We start from the raw sequence: 24,767 nt of genomic DNA, 5'->3' as shown, positions 1-24,767 counted from the left end.
TTAGACCTTGTTTTTTGGAGAGAGAGAGAGAAAGAATGGAGGACGGGCAGAGGGTGAGAGAATTTTAAACAGGCTCCACACTCAGTGCAGAGCCCGACACGGGGCTCAACCTCGTGACCGTGATAATCTTGACCTTGAAATTAAGATCAGATGCTTAACCGAGGAATCGGTTAGGTGCCCCTAAACTTCAACTTTATTATGTGCATGGATGCTGTTAAAATTTTGAATTCATGCAATTTAAAAGTGTGTAGTAGAGACGCCTGGGTGGCTCAGTCGGTTGAGCGTCCGACTTCGGGTCAGGTCATGATCTGGCGGTTTGTGAGTTCGAGCCCCACTTCGGGCTCTGTGCTGACAGCTCAGAGCCTGAAGCCTGCTTCAGATTCTGTGTCTCCCTCTCTCTCTGCCCCTCCCCGGCTCATGCTCAGTCTCTCTCTCTCAATAATGAATAAATGTTAAAAAAAAATTTTTTTTAAAGTGTGTAGTACATAAAAATCAATGTAATATTTGGTAAGAAAACAAAAAAATTCTAAACATAGCAATGGTTTATTAAAATGTCTAAAATATTGGTTTTAGATATGAATATAGATACAGAGAACTACTTTTGGAAATAAACACCACAATTCTACAAAAAGGAAATCATAGAAAAGGTATTATTGCTCAAATAAGGCTTCCTATAATAAAACCACAATGACACATAGACACTGCTCCAAAACACATCATGCTGTGTTGCAGTACTCTAGCACTGCAAGTACCAACAGGCTACACCACCAGGAGCAACTCAACCATGGCCTTGACATTGAAAACAAAGAGCCGCTTGTGAAATAATATGACCAAACTAAGAGGTGTTTCCTTGCAAAACATAGGGCTAAAATCAAGCATAAAAAGAAAATAATATAACTATTTTGAGAACACTATTCCTTCATCACCAAGGATGCTTTTTGTACATTAATGTTCACAGAGGTACACTTAAATACACTTAAGAATTCTTCATACATCTAGGAATGCAACAGATGACTAAATCAATGACTAATATAATTTACAGACTTCAAAATGATAAGAGATCCCAAATTTAATAACAGATAACAGTAATATACTAATAAACTGTGAAATATCTATAAAATGTCTACAGATTTCTTCATCCTTCACGATTCTCCTCTTAGCCCTCTGTGTTCACAATTCATTTTCATCCATTTCTGTAGGAAAAGTGTTTTGGGTAGAATAGGATGAGTAACAGCCATCCTCAGGTATGGGCTTCTGTAGTGGCCAGTTGTTTTCTTGCAAGAGTGATGTTGGAGACAAAATAAATTGAGTCTCAAAAAATTCTAATGACTCTCCATCTTCCTTCTCTATCAGGAGTTGATAGTCACCAAATCTGACCATGCACTTGTCAGGCAGGTCTATTTTATTTAAGTAGCACAGCTCCTTGTTGTCCACAAGCAGACTGGTCTTCTTACTCATATTTTTTATTTCAAAAGAGAGAACTGAACTATCAAACTTTTTAAACAGCTGCAGAGAAAACTGAACTCGGGAAACTTGTTTGTCCTGAAAGGTATAATGACAGATATTGGAATTTCGGCCAAATTTCACCACTTCACTGGAGGGAAGTTTTTCTCGGTTATAAAACCTTATGGATTGGAATATTCCACTTTGCAGCTGGACAGGATGGTAAACAGTTATCTGGAGACAAGTTATTGTCTCTTCCGTGTCAGCATCTTCAAAATTGGACATGATGTGTCTCAGAATCTGACCTGCCTGCAACAATCAAAACAGCATGTTAGTTCACTCCTATACTTCAGGCATTGATATCTTTAATTCTAATATTTTGATGAAAATCTTCTGATAGGTCATTTATTTAGACTTTAAATTAAGAAGACAATACAGGGGCACCTGGGTGGCTTAGTCAGTTAAGCGTCTGACTTTGGCTCAGGTCTCTATCTCAAGGCACGTGAGTTCGAGCCCACATCAGGCTCCACACTGATGGTTCAGAAACTGCTTGGGATTCTCTCTCTCTCTTCCTCTCTCTCTGCCCCTTCTGTGCACTATCTCTCTCTCTCTCTCTCTCTCTCTCAAAATAAATAAATAAACCAAAAAAAAAAAAAGATGAATACATAGAATACTTTCAATTATCTAGCACAAATGTGAAAATTTTCACCAAGCCCCATGAGATCTGGTGTATTACTTTTTCTATCTCTATTTTTCATTTCTAGTTTGACAACAAGACCATACATACAGTCTAGACAATAACAAGGAATGCCTGCTGATAATAAAGTGATTTGGCAGGAGCAAAAAGAAACTTCAGTTCCTTTCTCATTTAAATAGAATGACTTGGGCTCAGAGAAAATATGACAGCTGTACATTAAAATCGGGAATAAATAATCCCTTTGCTTTAAATGCCTTCGGAGAATATACACATAAAGAAAACCTACAGTTTATTAACAAAATTATAATTAGATGTATTATGAATTGTAAAACCTGATTAAAGAAATTTAAAAGTTATGAACAAATAATTCCAACATTTATCCCTTAACATCGTCACTTAGATTTCTAGTAGGAAAAGGGTTAAATATAATAAATGCTTAGCAAAGATATGGAAGCAATCTAAGTATCCATCAATAGATTAATGGGTAAAGAAGATGTGGTATACACACACACACACACACACACACACACACACACACACAGAAGATTATTACACAGCCATAAAAATGGATGAGATCATGCCATCTGTGACAACTAGAATGAACCCAAAAGGTATTATACTAAATTAAGTAAGTCAGACTGAGAAAGACAAATGCCATATGATTATACTCATATGTGAATCTAAAAACCAATGAATGAACAAACAAAAAGTAGAATAAGACCTGCAAATACAGAGAACAAACTGATGGTTTCCAGAGGAAAGAAAGTAGGGGGATGGGCAAAATGGATGAAGGAGAGAGGGAGATATAGGCTTCCAGTTACAAAATGAGTAAGTCACAGGGATAAAAGGCACAGCATAGAGAATATAGTCAATGATACTGTAATAGTATTGTGACAGATGGTAGCTATGTGGTAAACATTAAGTACAGAGAAGCTGAATCACCATGTTGTACACCTGAAACTAATGTAATGTTGTAGGTCAACTATACTCAGGGGCACCTGGGTGGCTCAGTGACTTAAGCCTCTGACTTTGGCTCAGGTCTTGATCTCACAATTTGTGAGTTCAAGCCTCGTGTCAGGCTCTGTGCTGATAGCTCAGAGCCTGGAGTCGGCTTCAGATTCTGTGTCTCCCTCTCTCTCTGCCCCTCCCCCACTCATGCTTTTCTCTCTCTCTCTCTCTCTCTCTCTCTCTCTCTCTCAAAAATAAATAAACATTAAAAAAACAGTGAATCCTTTAAAAGTTTATTTTATTTTATAATTTTAAAATTAGACATTACATACTTTAAAAAAATCTCCACAAGTTAGTTCTAAATATCATAGTCTGTACTCCTCCTGGAATTATTTATTTCTGTCAATGGTTCCTAATGACTGGACAAACTGACATTAACCACAATATAACTGCCATTAAGAGTTAAGGGTGTCCCTCAAGAGCTCTTGGCCCCACAGTGCCCCCCACCTACATTTGCCTTTAATAATCAGTACAATAAAGTAGCATAACAGAATAGGAGAACTAATTGCCAAAATCTTTGAGAGATTATTCTCACACAGAACTGCCATTTTAAAGCTAATTTATTTTAAAAGGATTGCATGCACATGATTAAAAAATTGACACAGTAAAAAAGAATATTTTAAAGAGAGTATCTTCCCTCCACCTTAGTCCTTTGTTTCCTTTTCTAGAGCCAACCACTATAAAAGTTGCTTTTATCCTTACAGAAATGTTCTTTACACAAGCAGCTTAACTATGTGTATGCTCAGACACAAACACCTATGTTTCTACACATAAGAGAAAACATTTTCTTACACAAACAGGAACATACTGTATCTAGTTCTAAACCTTGCATTCTTAAATTAATAATACAAATGGGTGATTTGTTTCTATATCCACACATGTAAATATATCTTACATTTGAACAGCTACACAGAATTCCTTTAAACTAGTGTGGCAATAAATTATACCAATAGAGGGGTGCCTGGGTGGCTCAGTCAGTTAAGCATCCGAATTCAGCTCAGGTCATGATCTCGTGGTCTGTGAGTTCAAGCCCCGTGTCGGGCTCTGTGCTGACAGCTTAGAGCCTGGAGCCTGCTTTGGATTCTGTGTCTCCCTCTCTCTCTGCCCCTCCCCAGCACTCGCTCGCACGCTCTCTCTCTCTCAAAATTAAAAAAAAAAAAAAAAAAAATACCGAGAGAGTGATCCTGAGCACTTCCTGCATTCCTTAAAAACTGTTTAGAGTTTGGGAATCAATAAGCTTGAGTGAAGTTGGTGTGTAGTTTTGTTTGCCATCTATATTAAATGTTGGTATCAGAATTATGCTGATTTAAAAAAAATGCTTTCCTTTTCTTTCTATGCTTGCTGCTATTTACTTTTAAAATACAATCTTTCCTCCTATTTTGCAAAGTTATGATGCTACAAATCAAAACTCTCAATTTATTCCATTTTTCAACAAACGATATAGCTAAACAAAATTTCTTTTTTATTGATTTGGAAATATATCTTTATTTTATTATTTTTTTAATTTTTTTTAACATTTATTTATTATTGAAAGAGAGAGACACAGAGCATGAGCAGGGGAGGGGCAGAGAGAGGGGGAGACACAGAATCCAAAGCAGGCTCCAGGCTCCGAGCTGGCAGCATAGAGCCTGATGTGAGGCTCGAACTCACAAACTGCGAGATCATGACCTGAGCCAAAGTCAGTCACCTAACCAACTGAGCCACCCAGGCACCCCTCTTTAATTTTAAATTTACTTTTTGTAATAGATTGTTTTTGGACATTATTACATCATATTTTATTACCCAAGTAGACAAGAGATGCCTAGCTATAAGCAGAAAAAGTGACCTGAACCCTCAAAATCATGGGTCAAAGATAGTAAAAATTACTATGAAACCAGTGTAGCGACAATTAACCAACAATGGGCAGAATTGGTTAACAGATCCTACACTGTGATTTGAAGATACTTTAATTATGATAATAAATTCTCATTATTCAAGAAGCAGACAGCATTAAAAAGAATAATTATAACAAATCATTAGATGATGCAATTAGTTGTTGACAAGAAAACAATTAGCTGTTAACAAGAAAAAAAGATAAAAGGAAAAGCAAGAATCTGTCCATGATCTCAGTCTTGTCTAGGATACATTGCCCTCATTCTAGTTCATTCTCGGACTTTGGACAATAACAGTTCCAAAAGGAGAACTGGATTCAAAACCATTGATATAATCTTTTGGTAACACCCAAATTACACCCAAACTTTGGTGTGTGTGTATGTGTGTGTGTGTGTGTGTGTTTATTTTAGAGAGTATGCATGAACAAGTTGGAGAGAGGGGCAGAGAGAGCGAAAATCTTAGGCAGGCTCCACTCTCAGTGTGGAGCCTGATGCAGGGCTTGATCCCATGACCCTGAGATCATGACCTGAGCTGAAATCAAGAATCAGATGCTCAACTGACTGAGCCACCCAGGTGCCCCTGTTTTGTGTTCTTTATATAACCTGTGAACTTAGCATTCATTCTTTTGAGCAAATTTGCCACCAAGAAAAGTTTGCCTCATACAAGCTCTTATTCCTAGTACTCAGGGTAGATCTATTATTCACTGCAAGGGAAAAAATATTGGCGTTCTGGTTTATCAAATCAGTGGCTACAAGTGTCTTGGTGTAGATCAATTCTCAGGGATCACAACTGTGACCCTTCAACAAACACTGAGATAGACTGTCTAATGTCAAATACTTGTTGCTCCTCCCTATCAGGCCAATCCCTACTGGTTCTGCTCCTTTAGTAAGATGAGACTTCCCACTCCACTGACAGCCATGTAATGAAACACGAATGGAAGTAACATAGAAGCTTACTTCCAAGCAGAAGCTTTAAAAGGCACTGTGGGGTTCCACCAGTCTTCTTTGCCTCTGCCACATCAGCAGTCCCCAAAAGCAGCTCAGCCTCCATTCCAGAGGCAAAGGCCAAAGATAGAGCCCAAAAGGACACAGAATATGAGCAAGAAATCAAACCTTCTTTAAGTCATTTGTTCTTGAATTCTAACATCACCTGGGCTGACATGCATTCACCTATCTAATGAAGGTAAGAAGTGACTGACTACAGGGGCGCCTGGGTGGCGCAGTCGGTTAAGCGTCCGGCTTCAGCCAGGTCACGATCTCGCGGTCCGTGAGTTCGAGCCCCGCGTCAGGCTCTGGGCTGATGGCTCGGAGCCTGGAGCCTGTTTCCGATTCTATGTCTCCCTCTCTCTGCCCCTCCCCTGTTCATGCTCTGTCTCTCTCTGTCCCAAAAATAAATAAATGTTGAAAAAAAAAAAATTAAAAAAAAAAAAGAAGTGACTGACTACAAACCCTGACAGTTAATAGGGTTACTACTTACTGTTTATGCCCTTCACATGCCAGTTACACTGCTAGCCATTGAAATCTGCTTGAGATAAATTATCAAAGACAGAAGAACAATGAGCTTATATAGTATAACAGTGGTTAACTTTGGAGAGGAAAATGGGTTGGGGATGGAAAAAAGACTTCATTGCACACTCTGTGCCTTTGAAATTGTATACCATGTGCACTTAATATCTAACCAAACATTTAACAAATATTTTCTTTACAAATTTACAAACCATCAAATTTTTGTGGAATTAAATGGAGGTGGAGATTACCTAAGTATTCAGTGGTAAATTGTGATATCTGACATCAAAAAGTTGTAAAAAAAAAAAAAAAAAAAAAAAAAAAAGAGTTTGCCTGGCTAGTTCAGTTGGTAGAGTATTGATTCCTGATCTCAGGGTCATGAGTTCAAGCCCCAAGTTGGGTGTAGAACTTACTTAAAAAAAAAAAAGTTTGTAAAACACTGTGATGATGTCTGAAACACAGTAATATCTGTATTCACAAATGAACTACAATAAATGAATAAATAGAAATGAAAATGAGACCTGCCATCAAGAACTTTATCACAGAAAGCATAATACAGAAGGCATGGGTGCTCCATTGTCAGAAGAAAAGTAAACCTCTCCTTTCCTAGGCACCAGGAAGTACACACTTACGGGGACTCAGAGCGGGCAAGAGAAAGGTTAGACTGAGGTTGGCTTCTGCTCCTCTCAGAGGAAATAGGGCAGATATGTGGAGAGGTGTTATGTGCAAAAAACATGCTCTCCATCCCTGCTCACACTCCCACCCCCTCTACCCTTCTCTCTCTCTCTCTCTCTCTCTCTTTCACACACACACACACCCCACCACACCACACCAACTACCCCTCCAAAAGCTGGGCAAAGCCAGTAAAGAGACATATGACCCTCAACCTTGCAAAAGGCTGTTTGGACCTCAACTGTTAAGAACAAAAAGATACACAGATATTTTTGCTTAAAGGAGGAGCCAGGTGTCCAAACAGTTTAACAGAAAGTTTGGTGCCCCTGGGTGGTCATGCATGCCAAGAGGATTCTCATGCTTTAAGAGTTTGTTTTTTAGAGTAAGATTTACTGAAATAATGGAGTTTGTTCTGGGCAATGTGTTAAGGAAGGTATCCTTCTAAAATTTTTACTTTCATCCCTCCTCAACTCAATAGGATTATTAATAATCTCAAGACAAAGTATGTCTCTGCCTTGTTGCAAGTAGCCTTTGATCAAAGGCTTTCTCCCTGACCAACACCCAACACTGAGCTTATTAATAAGGAGGGAAGAGAAACTTGAAGCACAGCAAAAGGCACAGTAATCCTGCCGCCAAACCTCCCTCACGGGTCATCACCCCCGCAGTGTGGCTTTGAAGACATCTGTGAACAACAGTGTTCAGCAGAATCAATTTCTACTAAAGTAATAGGTTTGGCAAAGGAGTTGTGAATAGCAAAAAGAGCAAGAGAAAAACCTTAAGGAAAAACACTTTCTTTTCAGAGACCTTGTCTTCTTTCTCCCACTCAGCCTCACTAATCTGTACCCAATCAAATTTGCAGACTCCACCTCCAAATTTGGTGGCTGTGGACAGCCGCTACGAGGTACAGCGTCGGTTCTGGCTTCCGGAGGATTGGGGAAATTCCTCCTTTCAACCTGAAAGCTAGGGAAAGTCCCAGAAAACAGCCGATTACTCTGTTTTCCTAATGAACCACTGAAGCAAGTAAGGCAGGTCCCGAAGAACCCTCAGCAGAGAACTCAGAGCCCCGGGGAGCCCGGGACCCCGCAGAAAGGTCTCCGCCAACGAGAGGGGAGGGGTTCACGCATAATTTCTCTCTGAGCTACACTTGATAAATTCTTTTTTGTTTTCTGATGGGGGGGAGGGGACCTTGCAAAGCACAGAAAAGTGTATTAAAAAAAAAAAATCCCATCTCCAGTATTTCATTTTCAGTATTCCTCCTCGCATTTACAAACATCCCTGTGTCATAAAGCTGGGACCATGCCGTATATAATTAATTGAGCGTGCCCGTACGCTGAGCTGGGAGCAGCGGGTGTGACTTTCTTTTTTTTTTTTTTTTTTTTTCAACGTTTATCCATTTTTGGGACAGAGAGAGACAGAGCATGAACGGGGGCGGGGCAGAGAGAGAGGGAGACACAGAATCGGAAACAGGCTCCAGGCTCTGAGCCATCAGCCCAGAGCCTGACGCGGGGCTCGAACTCCCGGACCGCGAGATCGTGACCTGGCTGAAGTCGGACGCTTAACCGACTGCGCCACCCAGGCGCCCCCGGGTGTGACTTTCGACAGGGCACCCCGAAAGACTCCTTGACAAAGCCTCCCTCTTGGGGCGATAAACAGACCAGACACAGTCCCCACCTCACCCCCAGGCTACAGCCCGCCAAGTACCTTGGGGCCCGAGGGTCGGAAACCGTCCCAGAGCGGCTTCGCTTTCCCGGCTCCGCCGAAGACTAACGGAGGCCACCCCGCGGAGGTTCGAGTTGGGGGACGGTCACCGCCCACCGCCCACTGCCCGTAACCACACTGGGAGAGGGCGCCAACCCACCGCCCCGCAGCTGCTCGGGGAAGGAGGAGGCGGGGCCGAGCCGGGGGGAGGAGGGGCGCACACGCGGACGGCCCCGGATCCTCCCGCGCGCGCCTCCTCTGCTCCCGCTCCGCGCGCAGTGCGCCCGCTACCCACCTCCCCGAAGCCTTTACGGAGTCTCGACAGCAGGAGCCGGTTCCCAGCCTTGGCCCCGCCCGCGCCCGCCTCCTCCTGTCTCCGCCGGAAGACTGCGGCTGCTGACGCTACATCCAGACCAGAAGGCCAGCCCCCTCACCCCTTTTCGGAGTTCCCAGGACCGGTTTGAGGCTCCGTCCACTGGTGCGGACCGCACCTCCCGAAACGCGTTGGCCCCTCCAAAGAGGATGTGGCTAAGTGAGCTAGATTTTGAAAAGGGAGAAGAATCACTTCCCCATTAAAGGGCCACTCTCTCCAAGAGTTGGCCTCGGACGGGGTAGGGATAGGAGGAGAGTTGCACTAATTTACTAAACAAGACAGGTGAACGGCTTGTATTATCTCATTTAATCCTCACAGTTGGGAGACTAGGACCCCCTTACAGACGGATAAACTGCGCCCCTGCCAGTGGTTAAGTGTCACGTTGAGCAAGAGCACAGACAGGATTTGAACCTGCCACAGAGCCCATAATCAACCTGCGGCTACCTGTGATGCCCTGACCTTACACGAGACCAGTCCAGGAGCTTCCTCTCCCACCTGGGGATCCACCAAAAGGGATCCCTCACTCAACATCCAGGCTCTGGGGTTCCACGACTAAAAGCTGGTACATGATGCAAGGAAAAACACTTAAACTCCCACGAGTCCTTTATAGCCTTGGATGAATAAGATAATAGTTTTTTTCCTGCCTCAGGGAAAAAGGTTTGGAAGGGAAAAAAGTGGAGAGAACCTGAAGACAACAGGTGTCTAGAGCGGGGTAGGAGTGAGACTCTATATAAGGAGTAAAAGACTGAGAAGTAAGGAGGGAAGACCAAGCTTGCAGTGACTGAGGAGGTCAGACTGGCCCACTTACTTCAGAGTTTGGGAATCTACCCACCAACTCGGGTAGGTGTCAGATGGAAGACGCTCCTCTGGATTCTGTCCTGGGCTTGCAGGAGAGTTGTTCCTTCGCAGGTCAGTTTCACTGCCAATAAAATGACGCTGATACTTGGAGCTTCCCCATCTGATAAAAGTTCTGTGAGAGGGGTTAAGTTTTGACGTCTCTGAGTTATTTACGTATAATAAGGAACCATAAACACAGGGAAGGAAAAGTACAACTACAAATGTGGCAGATTCCTGTAAGGCTGCAATTTTGTTCGTTAATCATCAACATTTATTATTTCTTCTCTGAAGTGGAGATAGCCAGAGTATCTTCTTTCAGGTGAAGAACATTAGACCATGTGGACGGTAAGATATGCAATCTGACTATACCAATAAACATACACAGTAAAATATTTTAGTAGAGTTTCTGATATTCACTCTTTAAAGTTAAGCAAGATTTGAAAATTCTGTGTTAGCTGCAAAGGACTAGTGTAGTAGATGTTATTAATAACACTAGTAAAGAAAATGCAACAACTGCTAAAATTTATGATGCTGAATATTATTTCGTTTTTCTGTTCCCTTTAAGTATTCCTAGGCTACCAGTTGAGGAAGAGATTAAGAGGAACCATTCAGGGGCGCCTGGGTGGCTCAGTCAGTTGGGTGCCTGACTTCGGCTTAGGTCATGATCTCACAGTTTGTGGGTTCAAGCCCCGCGTTGGGCTCTGTGCTGACAGCTTGGAGCCTGGAGCCTGCTTCACATTCTGTGTCTCCCTTCCTCACTGCCCCTCCCCTGCTCATGCTCTGTCTCTCTCTCAAGAATACATAAACAAAAAAAAAAAAAAAAGAGAGAGAGAGAGAGAGAGAGAAACCCTTCAGAGAAATGGATACCCCAAAAGTCCGGCTGGAATTGTTTATCAAGGCAAAACGGAAGAAAACAGTAGGCAGGTATGTTATTGATATTTAAAAAAGAGGGATTTACTGTTTGAATTATCACTGATGAATCATTTAATGTGAAAATAACATAAAATGCCCACAATCTATTTTTCCATGAATAGAATATTAAAAATAGGTTTTAGATACTTTCACTACCCCCTAATTAAGCAGATGTACCTGAGCCTATTGTATTTCATTTAAAACTAGAGGAAGCTAATTTATGGTAATACGATCACCCCTTATAGAAAAAAGTGTTGCTCATTTGTGTTGCTTGCTGGGAATTGGGTTATATGATACCCACCTTCTGTCCGGTGCACTCTAAACCCCTTGGATACACACTCATCTAACTCTCCACTCCCAAACTCAGATGCTCAGATTTGGGGTAACTCAGTTGTAACTCAGTTCGGGAGTGCCCCACCTCACGGCTGATGCTTTCTACCAACCTTTGAAAATACTCCGAATTACCTGAGATACCTCACTCAACTCTTTTTTCATTATTCTCTGAATGGAAGACAAGCAGAAACCCAAAGACTTGGGACTGGAACAAAGGAAAGCTAGCGTGGACTTCTCTTCCTCCTCCCTATTCTTGGAGTCAAGTGACTACAATTAAAATGAGCCACTTAGATTTGTGTGGAGAGATCTGCCAGACACATTACTAATGGAAAAACCAAGTGCTAAACAAAAATGTTGCCGTTTGTGGGAAAAAAAAAAAACAAACCCTGTCTGTAAATGCATGAACTTTCTGCAAAGAAATCTGAGAAATAGAACTGATTAATACTGATTAACCTGAGAAAAAGAAATTGGGAGAGAGGAGGCAGAAGGTCCACATGGGGAGATATTTTTTATTGTGCACTTTTTCATACTATTTGGATTTTGTCTCATTTGCATGCATTGTGGTTACACACCAAAAAAAAAAACCCCAGCTTTTTAAAGAAGGGCCAAGTAAGAGAAGTCTCCCGAGAGACAGATTCAATGCTCTAATGCCTCAATATTTCTCATAAGGTGGAGGACTGCAATAGAATTCAGTCTCCCGAGAGAGTGGTCAGATGGTGAGGTAAAAATTAGAGCCCACAAAGGCAGGGCAGCTGAGGGTGGAGGAAGGGGAGGAGTGGGCCTGGTTAGGGCCATCTGCTCTGCCCCTCCCTGGAGGCGGTTGTGGGTAGTTCTGTGGTAAAGCAGAATTCTAAGATGGCGCCCAAGATTCCCACTCACTGGGGTACACAATTTATATAACCTCCTCCCCTTGAGTGTGGGCAGAACCTGTGAATATGATGGGCTGTCACCCCTATGACTAGGTTTCTAATCAGTTGTCTTCAAGTTAATCCAAAGGAAAGTTATCTAGCTGGGCTGGACCTAATCACATGAATCCTTGAAAGGGATGGATCACTTTTAAGGAGCACAGAGACACATACCCCTGTTGGCCTGGAAGTAAATATCCAAGCCAGGAGCTGCCTATGGAGACCACATGGCAAGGAACTACAGGTATCTAGGAGGTCAGAGTGGTCCCCAGCCAACAGCTAGCAAGAAAATGGGACCTCAGTCCTACAACTAGAATTCTACCAACAATCTGAGCGTTGAAGGAGACCCCAAGCATCAGATTAGATCTGCAGCATTCTCAATGATAATGTGCCCAGATTTCTGACTGACAGAAACATAGAAATAATAAATGGGTGCTGGGTTTTTTGTTTCTGTATATCATAGAACCTTTATTATTTTTCCCCCTCAATTCTTAAGTCTTATATAACATCCATGTTCTAAGTATGATACCATTTATAGACAGTTTTTAATGTTTATTGTTTTTTTTTTAATGTTTATTTATTTTTGAGAGAGAGAGAGAGACAGACTACAAGCAGGGGAGGGGCAGAGAGAGGAGACACAGAATCCAAAGCAGACTCCAGGCTCTGAGCTGTCAGCACAGAGCCCAACATGGGGCTTAAACCCACAGACTGTGAGATCATGACCTGAGCCGAAGTCAGGCACTTAACTGACCCAGGTGCCCCTAGACATTTGTTTATTTCATTTCATTTCATTTCATTTCATTTCATTTCATTTCATTTCATTTCATTTCATTTCATTTCATTTCATTCCATTCCATTCCATTCCATTCCATTCCATTTCATTTCATTTCATTTCATTTCATTTCATTTCAAGAAAGAGAGTGAGTGTGTGAGCCCGGGAGAGGGGCAGAGGGAGAGAGAGAGAGAGAGAGAGAGAGAGAGAGAGAGAGAGAATCTTAAGCAGGCTCCACAAAGAGCCTGACATAGGGCTCCATCCCATGACCCTGGGATTGTGATCTGAGCCAAAATCAAGAGTCAGACACTCAATCAACTAAGCCCAGGCACCCCACCATTTATATACATTTAAAATGCATCTTCATTTACAAATATTTTACATTTGGTCTATAGAACAGATAATTTAATGGGTGTTCTTTTAAACTGCTAAATTTGTGGTAATTTTTTATGCAACAATAGAACAATAATATAGGTTTTTTTGTTAGAGGATCCCTGTGGATTATGAAAGTCCCCAGTAATCCTGATCCTAATAACCCAATATGAGAGCTATAGACTATGTAAGCAGGAAAAGAAGGGCCAGTTTTGGGGGGGGTGCATTATTTCTACCGGTCACATAACCTCCGAACCAGGTAACTTCATCTTGCCCTTGTTGAATCTAAACTGTGTCATCTAGTACTCCTCACTGGTGTAATTTTTAGTAAAAAAGAAAACAAAACCCAGAAACCTTCCCTCTCCTTTAATATTTTATTTTTACATTTCATTTGTGTTTCTTCGTTAATTTTTAAAATCAATTTCAAAAAATTTTAAAGCTATCTTTGACCTATTTGCCAAGTCAGTGGACACTTTTCTAAATCTTATCTTTCATCATTTCTCTGCATCGTTTAGTACTGTTGACTACTCCCGCCTTGAAATACGGAGCCCTAACATGAGTTTGTCTGTTTATAATAGATGAAAAACGTCATGTTATTTCTTAGTGACATTCTCTTTCCTTGGCTTTCAGAGGACTGACTCTCTATTTTGACTTGGTCCACATAAGAGGTTTCCTTGCACGTTGTTTAAAAGAAGTAACTTCCCTGTAGTAATACAACTCCCAGAATACCTTTCACCAAAGCAATTCCTAAAGGGGTGTGGCTTCTGGTGCAAAACTGCTGAAAGTCCCAGAGGTGAATTACACAATCAGATTCTGAGGCAGTGACAGACTTTGTTTTCCTTCAAATTTCTACTTCCTGAAACCAAGGCTCTTTATGACAAACAGTGTATTTCAGGGAAATTGTGCTAAAATTAACCTTTTTCAGAGATTTGCTGGCCTTAAAAGTGTTTATCTTCGAGACAAAGGTGAGTATAAGCTTTTAAATGACAAAACACAGTAGATGTGGGTACAAAAGATGGCATAATATATAAGGAGGTATTATTTTAGACTTTGATCTTGTTTCTACTTCCTGGTATTGTCTGCATTTAAATAACTTGAGAGCTCTAAGAATATTTGCAATTCTAAAAGCGCTACACAAAGGGGATAAGGGTTGGGAAGGGGAGGGAACAGTAAATTTAGATTACAAGGGAAAGGAGAAAAGGAACCTGTTTTGTTTTGTTTTGTTTTGTTTTGTTTTGTTTTGTTTTAGCAGGTTTTAATAACAAAGTCCATATGTCAGGCAGCTTGCTACTGAACATCCGGCTTTGTCACTGAATGGAGATGTTTGATTAAAGCATTAAAGAAGTGGGATTACTTATGTGAAAAATTGACCCTAGGACTTTTGCCTGGAGTACATTAGTCATAACAGAAACCATCACTTGTAGGATGGCCTCAGTGATTTTGCCAGGAAAACAGATAAGAGTGGAGAATTACTCTTTTCATATGGGAACAACTGACAGGAATTCCGGGTGTGGTGAAGCATTATGTAGACAGAAAGCATCTAGAAAAATTAAATTCTGGGGCACTTGAGTGAATCAGTCAGTTAAGCGGTCAACTCTTGATCTTGGCTCAGGTCATGATCTTATGGTCCATGGGTTTAAGCCCCGCTTCGGATCCTCTGTCTCTCTCTCTGACCCTACCCCCTTCTCTCTCTCTCTCTCAAAAATAAATAAATATTAAAAAATAATTTTTAAAAAATTAAATTCCTTCGTATTTTATTCAAAAGAGTCCTTTCATTAACAATTTTTATTATTTAAAATTAGGGCTATAGGGGGCGCCTGGGTGGCGCAGTCGGTAAAGCGTCCGACTTCAGCCAGGTCGCGATCTCGCGGTCCGTGAGTTCCAGCCCCGCGTCGGGCTCTGGGCTGATGGCTCAGAGCCTGGAGCCTGTTTCCGATTCTGTGTCTCCCTCTCTCTCTGCCCCTCCCCCGTTCATGCTCTGTCTCTCTCTGTCCCAAAAATAAATAAAAAAAACGTTGAAAAAAAATTTTTAAAAAAATAAAATTAGGGCTATAAACTACTTCGGAAAGCCACAAATTACGACCTTTAGAATAGTTTGGGACTGGGGCACCTGTGTGGCTCAGGTGGTTACGCATCTGACTTGGGCTCAGGTTATGATCTCACAGGTTTGTGGGTTCAGGCTGCAAACTGGGCTCTGTGCTGACGGTGTGGAGCCTGTTTGGGATTCTATCTTCCTCTGTCTCTTCCCTTCCCCCACTTTCACACTCATGTGCAGGTGTGCTCTCTCTCTCTCTCTCAAATAAATAAATAAACATTAAAAAAAAAAAAAAAAAGAATAGTTTGGGACTTCCAGGTGGGTGAGAGTTACAGAGGCAGGGTCAGAAAGGAGGGTATTTATGTCACAACATACTGACATCTCTAATATTTGCTATCTCCCTCTGCCTTTTCTTTTCTTTTTAGTAAGTGTAGCTAGTACTCTTATGAGAAACAATATCTGCTTTTGGTTGGCTGATACCTCCTTGTTAAGAACATTTTAAATTCCTTACACATAATCACTGTTGCTGTTCAAGCCTATACATGATGCTTCAGCATAGTCTCCACATTCTTTTGTTTTTCCTCTTTCCTCCGTGACCTCAAATACAATTGAACGACATGGTGCATTAGTGTGATCACACCACAGAGCCATGCGCCCCTGTCTAGATGGTGCGTCGGCAGATTACAAGTCAGCAGATTACAAGTCTGTACATTGAGCACAGTTTTGGATAGGGGTGTGTATAGATTAACTTACCACCTAAGAGACATACCAGACCTGAACAAATGCTAAGTCAAGCCTTTATACCAACTGACTAAAATAATTTCCTTCTCTTTTTCCACCTCCTCCTTCTGAACTCTGTCAACCTACAACCTCAAAAGAAATAAAATACTTCAAATTATGCTGGCAATAATTTACTCTCCACTTTAAATATCTTTTGAATCTGAGCTGAATCAATTCTCCAAGTTCTTTTCCAACAAGACACCAGAATTTTATAGTATCCTCCATGGGCATGAGTGATGTTAGGGTGACCGGTGATGCAGGTGGCAAAGACTTGCACAAAGAGTAGAACATCAAGCAGGACAGAATGTATTGTTGGCATGTTAGAGCAGGAGGTGACAGGTTTCTCTGTCCAGGGCTCACCTGGGATGTGAGTTGTGGTCAGGCTAGAGAAGAATATGTTTTGTAGTTGGGGTCTATTTGCTGAGAATGCAAGGTACCATGATCTGGAAAAACAAAGAGTGCCAGGTATAAATACTAGTGAGTTTTGTCTGTAAACTTGGCAAGGGAAGGGGCTGTGAACAGATTCCTGTCAAATAAGGAGCCAATAATTACTTTAAACTTTAAAATATATACACATATATACATATATATATAATATAATATATACATTTTATATAATATATATTATATTAATATTATATTATATATTATGTAATATATAATATATAATGTATATATGCATATATATACATTTATATTTATATATTTATATATGCACATTTTTTATATATACACAAATTTATATATACACACATATAATATAAAATATATATACATATATGTGTATATATAATATCTATGTGTCTTTTTAAAGTTTACATATATTTATATATATATTTTTTAAAGCCATATGTAAATCATGATGAATGTTATAAAATCTCACATAAAATAATACTTGTAATGAGCACATTTGACATACTAAGCTGTAACAGTCTCCCCTTAGGTCCTATGTGATCTAAGTTTGAGTTTAGAACCCAGAATTTTCCTTAAGAATAAATGTATTCATTTCAAAATATTTCTGAAACTCCATGGTTCCTCCCATTGCAAAAGAATTTCAGTAACCCCTTTCCCTGAACACAATACACATACTACTGCTACTGTCCCTTAATCTATTTCAGATGATGATGGCTTTTTAGCATAAAATGCTCTTTGGAAATGCTTTCCTGAATTTTTTTTAATGTTTATTTATTTTTGAGAGAGAGAGAGTGAGAGAGCATGTGTGTGCACACATGGGGGAGGTACAGAGAGGGGGACAGACGATCTAAAGTAGGCTCTGAACTGACATCACAGAGCCTGATGCGAGACTCGAACTCATGAACCGCGAGATCATGACCTGAGCCGAAGTAGGCCGCTTAACAGACTGAACCACCCAGCCTCCCCTGTTTTCCTGAAATGTTAAGCATCTATGGTTTGAAGAACTTTAATAGGAATGTGCATTCAAACCTTTGGTGTAAATTCATTCTATATTTTTGTTATTTTTATTTGTTGCCTCTCTATATGGAGAAGTCTTTGTTTCTTGTTATTGACAGTGACATCTTTTTGCAGGATGTTGTGATTTGCTCTGTTTATAGAGTTCTGTGAGATAGACAAATTTAAAAATAAGAATATTGTCTGGGGCTATTATTCTTCTATGTCTAAAGAAAGGAAAGAGATGATCATAGCTTTAACATCAGTTATATGTTAATACAATTTTCTCAAAGTATGGTGTACAAACTACTGATTTTAGGTAGCATGTGTCTTTGAAAATTTGAGTTAGATGCTTATTTTAATGTGAATTAAAAATATAACTAGCTCATAAAATTTATGACTTCATAGATATTATTGCTCAGGAAGATGTTAAGTAAAATGAAAGTAAACTGTTCACTACTGATTTTAAGGAAATGAGTAAACAAGGTAACAATTGTGAAGGTGGCATGTAAATGGCTAAAGTTTTGGAAATATTGAACTAATGTGTTTGCTAAGTGAATATTTTCTGAACCGCTGCAGAAATGTGAGCCTCACTGGTCCTTGGTTACACTGCTCAATTAGTAATACAATCTGTTAAAATTTCTTAATTATAGATGTACAAAATATTGGATAAAAAATGCCTTATCAAACTTTTATCAGACCTACAGTCCTCATGAATTGTCATAACATTGAAGAGATGCAGAAATTAGCCCATATTTTTTGAAATCAGAATCATAGAGAGGATGAATCATCCCAGAGTCAGCATTATACTTCTGTTGTGCCTGTTTCACCAAGACACTGATATCTTAGAGGGGTGCTGTGCACTAAAGGGTGAGAGAGGGGGAGGGGACATAAACATCATCTAGGTCAAGGACCATCAGTGTATCATGTAGTGTGTCAATGGCCATTAAAAATGGTCATATTGTTCGTTTCTTTCAGGGAATCCATTCTAGGGAGGATGTAATTCTAAATATGGAGAAAATCCACACAAGATGTTTATCATAAAGGTATTTATGATACAAGGAATTACAAGCATTCTAAAAAAAGGGAAAGATTAAACAAATTATGGTATAACAGTCCCTCCCTTATCCATGGTTTTGCTTTCCACAGTTTTAGTTACTTCCAGTCAACCACTGCCAGAAGCAGATGATCTTCTTTATGACGCTTCCTCACACGCCTGAGTCATTCACCTCACTTCATCTCATCACATAGACGTTTTATTGTCTCACATCATCACAAGAAGAACAGTGAGTAGTATATAGGCATATCTCATTTTATTATGCTTTGGTTTATTGCGCTTTTCAGATACTGAGTTTTTTACAAACTGAAGGTTTGTGGCAACCCTGGTTCAAGCAAGTCTGTCAGCGCTGTTTTTCCAACAGCATTTGTTCACAATTTTGTCTGTCATGTTTTGGTAATTCTCTTGAAAGTTTCAAACCTTGTCATTATTGTTATTTTGTCATGGTGATCTGTGGTTAGTGATTACAACTTAGCGAAAGCTCAGATGATGGTTAGCATTTTCTAGCAATAAAGTATTTTTTTCATTTTGGTGTGTACATGTTTTTAGGCATAATGCTATTGCACACTTAGTAGACTAAAGTATAGTATAAACATAACTTCTATATGCACTGGGAAACCAAAAAGTTCATTTGACTCGCTTTATTGCAATATTTGCTCTATTGCAGCGGTCTGGAACTGAACCTGAAATACCTTCACAATATGCTTCTACAATAAGATATTTTCAGAGAGAGAGACCACATTCACATATGTTTTTTTACAGTATATTATAACTGTTTTATTTTATCATTGTTGTTGTTAATCTCTTCCTGTGCCTAATTTATAAATTAAACTTTATGTATGTATGCATGGGAAAAAAGGTGATATATATGGGGTTCAATATGGTTTCAGGCATTCATGGTCTTGGAATGTTTCCCACAAGGATGGTGGGCGGGGGGGGACTACCGTATATCTGTAAAACAAGATGAAGAATAGTACCAGCACAGAAAATGCTGAGTGAAAAATGGATTCAAGGCTGATTAACAATCGTACTTACAATTATGTAATACGTACATAAAATGATATAGATATAAATTCACAAATATTCTGAAAGTGGCTATTGTCTTACAGTGGTAGATTAATTATTCCTTTTCCTTTCTCTACTTTTGTATATATAAAATATTTTTAGATTGGCTTTTTATATTATTATATGACATATTTATATTACTTTTTTTTTAAGTTTATTTCAGAGAGAGACAGAGAGAGAGAGAGCAGGGAGAGAGGCAGAGAGAGGGAGAGGAAGACAGAATCACAAGCAGGCTCCATGCCGTCAGCACAGAGCCCGATGCATGGGGCTTTTTGACAAAACTCTGTCAAATCAATATGTTAAATATGTTAAATAAACTACGCTGCTGTATAGTAAATATAATTGTTCAGTCTTTGGGAGATAAATCTTACCTTTTCTTTGTTTGACATACAAATAACTTGCTATTTGAGGGGCGCCTGGGTGGCGCAGTCGGTTAAGCGTCCGACTTCAGCCAGGTCACGATCTCGCGGTCCGTGAGTTCGAGCCCCGCGTCGGGCTCTGGGCTGATGGCTCAGAGCCTGGAGCCTGTTTCCGATTCTGTGTCTCCCTCTCTCTCTGCCCCTCCCCCGTTCATGCTCTGTCTCTCTCTGTCCCAAAAATAAATAAACGTTGAAAAAAAAAAATTTTTAAAAAAACAAATAACTTGCTATTTGAAAAAAAGGAGGATTGAGTCTCAGTGCTAGAGTGAACAGGCATGACAGAATCAAAGAACAGAGGGGGAAATACCAGTTGAAATACTTACTACTAGTTGATTTTTCTTACATTGGTTGCCTTCAATGTCAGCCATGGCTTTTACTGAAGTCAACTTATTCTTTTATTTTGAAGAGAGGAAAAAAGACAGGAAAGAGGAATGGGAACTTCACATGATATGTATGCTGTTAGTTTCTTGATTTGTTTCTCATTCTTTTGGATTCCTATAACCTGGATTCATAAATTTATATCTGTACCTACTGTAATTACATCTATTTTTTCCATATTATTGCATATACTCCTATTGTACCTCAAAGTATATTGTGTCATCAGCTTGCTCAGGAAGCTTTGCTTAGAATCTTAACCCTAGAATATAGAGTTACTGTGACGCATTCCCCATTAGTGCATTACAAGCACTAAAAAATATGCACAATTTTCAACAAAAGCCTCATCCATTCATAATTGTTTTTCTTTTCTGTAAGAAAAGTGCTTAGATCCTCATCACATGTCCTTTTGCTTGACGACTTCTTCACAATAACTTAATCTCTGATTAAAGTCTGGATGCTGCAGGTATCATTCTCCAAGATAACTATATTTCTACCCAGAAATTTGCTTCCCTAAATCATGCCCAAGTTATTGTGAGGGATAGTAACATGTAAGTGAATAGCATCTATTGTGAGATATTAATCGGTCAGGTCTGATGCTCATTTCCTAATGTTGCAGGTTATTTAATAAGAAATATTTGAAGCCTTTTGAGCCCAGATTCCCTCCCACCCTGTACCTCCGCTCCTCTCCAGTGGGCAGGAGAGACTGGTAGGCAGACACCAGGAACTAGGAAGAGCTTCTTAAGGCACAGCTTGCCAGGCAGCTGAGAAGCAGACAGAAACACCCTTATCCCGTTAATTCTGGGCTGCAGGCTCCAACCTCTTAATGTAGATGAGGCAAAGCACTTCATCTTTGTAGCTCTCCTAGCGGGTTTCTTGGGGGCATATTCTTTGAATATATTTCCACTTAATAAAATGACCTCTTATTACTTTATTCAAATCCAAAGGATGCTTTCGAGACTTCATCTTTCTCTCTGCGTTTCTTTGCAATTTTGACACTATTGACTTCTCCAAATTTTCTTTTTTGGTTTCCATACCACCATGCATTTCTGACTCTTCTAGTTCTCTGGCTGCACTCCCCTTTTATATTCCCGTTCTCTGCTCTCTGCCTCCTCTCGCTCCTGCTGTATTTTCACATTGGGTGATGCCCATTGCCACGTTTATATCGGTTTACACTCATATACCGAAGGCCCTGTGGTTCCTCTTCCAGAGTTCTGGACTCTTACATCCAAGTGTAAATCTGCTACTAAATATCTTTATTCTGCATTCCACAGGCATCTCACATCTAAAATTTTCAACCCTGGACTCATCATTTCTCACCTCCATCAGTATTTTTTATATTGATATCTGGCACTAAAAGCCATGGACTTGCTCAAGCGAAACACTTGGGGCTCTCCTAGGCCCCTTATTTATCAACAGCATCTAATCAGTTTTGAAGTGACATTGATTCTGTTTCTTCAATATCTTTGGAAACTACCTGTATGTCTACTCTTGGTTCAAGCCCTCAACATCTCACACCATATCCTCATCTCCTCAGCCTCTAGTCTGCCTGCAGGCAACATTTTAACAGTTATTTTGGGTCATGTTGTTCAGAGACTTCCCATTTTCCTAGCATGTATTTTAATAGCCCTAATGATCCGTGATCTGCATCGTTCTCCAGCCCCATCTTTCAGCCCTTACCAATCAATACCCTAGATGAATCTAAGTTCCAGTGATACCTCGGTACCCATTCATTCCCAATATGCTCCTCCATTCTTTATCCCAACTACTGCTTGCTCTGCCTGAAAGACCATTCCTTTCTTTGGTGGCTTACTTTCTGAAAGGTGCACCTCAAGCATATTCCTCTGGGAAGACTTGACTGACTTTACTGCTCTCTACCAAAGCAGGTGGCCACGTTGTCCTGTTGGACTAGACATTTCCTAGAACCCAGAGTATTCTTCTTTCCCAGAACTTTTTTGCAATAACCACTTTTGAAAACTAAGACTGTATCTTCTATCTCTGAATTCCCAGTACCTAACCCAATGCATGAGACATTGTATGTATCCAATATGGATTTCCTAAATAAATAAAATTTCACGAGTCCCTACTTTTCTGTCCTATTTCTTTTAAGTGAGATTTACCACTACTTAAAGCTCCCTAGCTCACAAAGGGCATAATTTTTCCCCAGAATTTAATAAAAAAAAATCCATCAATTCAACATTTGAATAATTACATCTACTTATTCACACATATATTATGATATCTTCTCAACTAGAGACTGTAGAAGGTTGTGACATTTGAGAGGTCTTGGACCCTGGCAAATGCTCCTTCTGACTTGGTATTGTTTTTTAAAAATCTTGAATCTTTGCTCCATTTAAATATATTTAAAGATTCCCAGAAGGAATACCATATAGTCTGTATTAAAAGGCTCATATTTTTAAATGTTTATTTATTATAAGAGACAGAGCAAAGAAGGGGCAGAAAGAGAGGGAAAGAGAGAGAACCCCAAGCAGGTTCTGCACTGTCAGCACAGAGCCTGACACAGGTCTCCAACCCATGAACCTTCAGATCATGACCTGTGACGAAACCAAGAGTCAGACACTTAACCAACTGAGCCACCCAGGTACCCCCTTTAAGAAAAAAATGTTTATTTATTTATTTATTTATTTTGAGAGAGAGCAGAGAAAGGGCAGAGAGAGAGGGAGAGAGAGAAAGAACAGGTTCACATTTTAAAGCAGCTTGTCCATAGCATGGCCAAGTTTTTGCTTTTGTGCTATTAGGTTATTTTTTAAAAAAGATTTTACTGTCTATTCAAAAAGAAAAAAAAATTTCTTCTAGGCTTTTATCAAGTCTAAGTGCTATCCTATGGTACAGGATGCTTTTGATCTGGTCAATTGACTGCCCCTGTTAGAGTCAGCTTTGTCCCTTTGCTGTGTGACCATGACCAAGTTCCCTAGTCACTATGGGCCTCAATTTTCTCCACCCTAACATAAAGAGAATTATGTTAATTATCTCTTACAGTTTTTATGAGAATAAAATGTATTAGTACATTAGGGCCCTTAAAACAATATTTGAAAAAAACAAATGCTAGCTGTTTTTAAGTCCTGTGGAGTCTATGTAGATCCTATGGTAGCACACCAGGTGGACACTATCTTCAGTTATTTGCTGCCCAATTTTGAGAAGGTAGAATAGTACTACAGGATTATAGAGTTGGAAAAGACTTTATTTTTTTTTTAAGTTTATCTTTTTTGAGGGGGGAGGTGGAGAGAGACAGAGGATCCCAAGCAGGTTCCTCACTGTCAGTGCAGAGTCTAATGCGGGGCTTGATCCCATGAACTATGAGATCATGACTTGAACCAAAATCAAGAGCTTGACCCTCAACTGACTGAGCCACCCAGGTGCCCCATCCTAGGAGAAGTTTTGATAAAGATTAACACTCACTGATGAGGGTTGGCTACTGGGATTTGTCATTTGTGTTAGCTGGGATGTGGAGGGGCAGGCAGAGTGGTGAGAATGTCTAGTTCCAAAGCAAGGCTGAAAGAAAAACAGAAGACAATAAATGCAGAAAGCATCCCTAAGTTAACCATAAGTCATGAGGGAAAGGAAGTGCCACTAAAATATATATATAGTGTCACAGTGTTTTGTTAAACTACTTCTGACTACACCTAGGCACCTCAGTTGAGAGACAAAAATCAGACTGCTCAATTATAGTCCAAGAATACTTAGTTAAATTTTGAAACTTACACTTTCAAAAGCTTCATTACAAATATATATGTGCATATAGAAATATATATATGTATATACATATATATATATAAACATTATAACTGTACACAGAAACAATGATATCAAAAGGTTTATAGTGCTTATTTCTTAGTGGGACCATAGGTAATTCTTATTTTCTTTTTTGCTGTATTTTTTCTCCAAAATTTTAAATAAAATCACCATTTTGCTCTCATTATAAAATAAAATGTTTCAAAAATTTAAATTATTTAAAAATACATCAGAAATCACTATGGTACAATCTTCAAGATTTTCATGACTCAGGGCGCCCGGGTGGCTCAGACAGTTAAGCGTCCGACTTCATCACAGGTCATGATCTCGTGGTTCGTGGGTACAAGCCCTGCGCTGGGCTCTGTGCTGACGGCTCAGAGCCTAGAGTTGCTTAGTATTCTGTGTCTCCCTCTCTCTCTGCCACCCCCCTGCTCATACTCTGTCACTCTCTCTCTCTCAAAAATAAATAAATGTTAT

General features: G+C 39.8%; 2 protein-coding genes across 11 annotated transcripts in view; one reads left to right on the top strand and one right to left on the bottom strand.

The window, feature by feature from the left end:
- Positions 1–524: 524 nt before the first annotated feature.
- On the bottom strand, positions 525–10,196 carry TIFA (TRAF interacting protein with forkhead associated domain). Of its 5 annotated transcripts, none has more exons than XM_086704390.1 (2): positions 10,077–10,196; positions 525–1,752 (listed from the first exon to the last, which is right to left on the bottom strand). In XM_086704390.1, exon 2 carries the CDS (start codon positions 1,726–1,728, stop codon positions 1,171–1,173), a length of 558 nt encoding a protein of 185 aa, XP_086560516.1. In that variant the 5' UTR covers positions 1,729–1,752; positions 10,077–10,196; the 3' UTR covers positions 525–1,170. The 5 variants fall into 5 exon arrangements, with proteins under 5 accessions (XP_086560516.1, XP_086560518.1, XP_025777393.1 ...); XM_086704392.1 differs by lacking the exon at positions 10,077–10,196 and adding an exon at positions 9,330–9,410; XM_025921608.2 differs by lacking the exon at positions 10,077–10,196 and adding an exon at positions 9,191–9,319.
- Positions 10,197–10,267: 71 nt separating this feature from the next.
- ALPK1 (alpha kinase 1) overlaps positions 10,268–24,767 on the top strand; it is a 137,581-nt gene continuing 123,081 nt past the window's right edge. For 4 of the 6 annotated variants that reach the window (XM_086704388.1, XM_086704387.1, XM_086704380.1 and 1 more), the window contains exons 1-2: positions 14,181–14,364; positions 18,771–18,907. The gene's annotated coding sequence lies outside the window, so the exon portion shown is untranslated. Of the gene's footprint in view, positions 10,451–14,180; positions 14,365–18,599; positions 18,668–18,770; positions 18,908–24,767 lie in introns of those variants that run through there. The other 2 variants (XM_086704381.1, XM_086704382.1) reach the window with 2 other exon arrangements.

Source organism: Puma concolor, chromosome B1 (genome assembly GCF_028749965.1).
Source record: "Puma concolor isolate L17-30 chromosome B1, mPumCon1.1.hap2, whole genome shotgun sequence".
In the NCBI taxonomy this organism is placed as follows: Eukaryota; Metazoa; Chordata; class Mammalia; order Carnivora; family Felidae; genus Puma; species Puma concolor.
Note: the sequence above shows the minus strand (reverse complement) of the source record. Positions and strands in the feature narration are given on the sequence as shown.

What these genes read in the sequence shown, in the direction of transcription:
- TIFA (XM_086704390.1), bottom strand. Translation starts at nt 1,728, where the DNA reads ATGTCCAATTTTGAAGATGCTGACACGGAAGAGACAATAACTTGTCTC.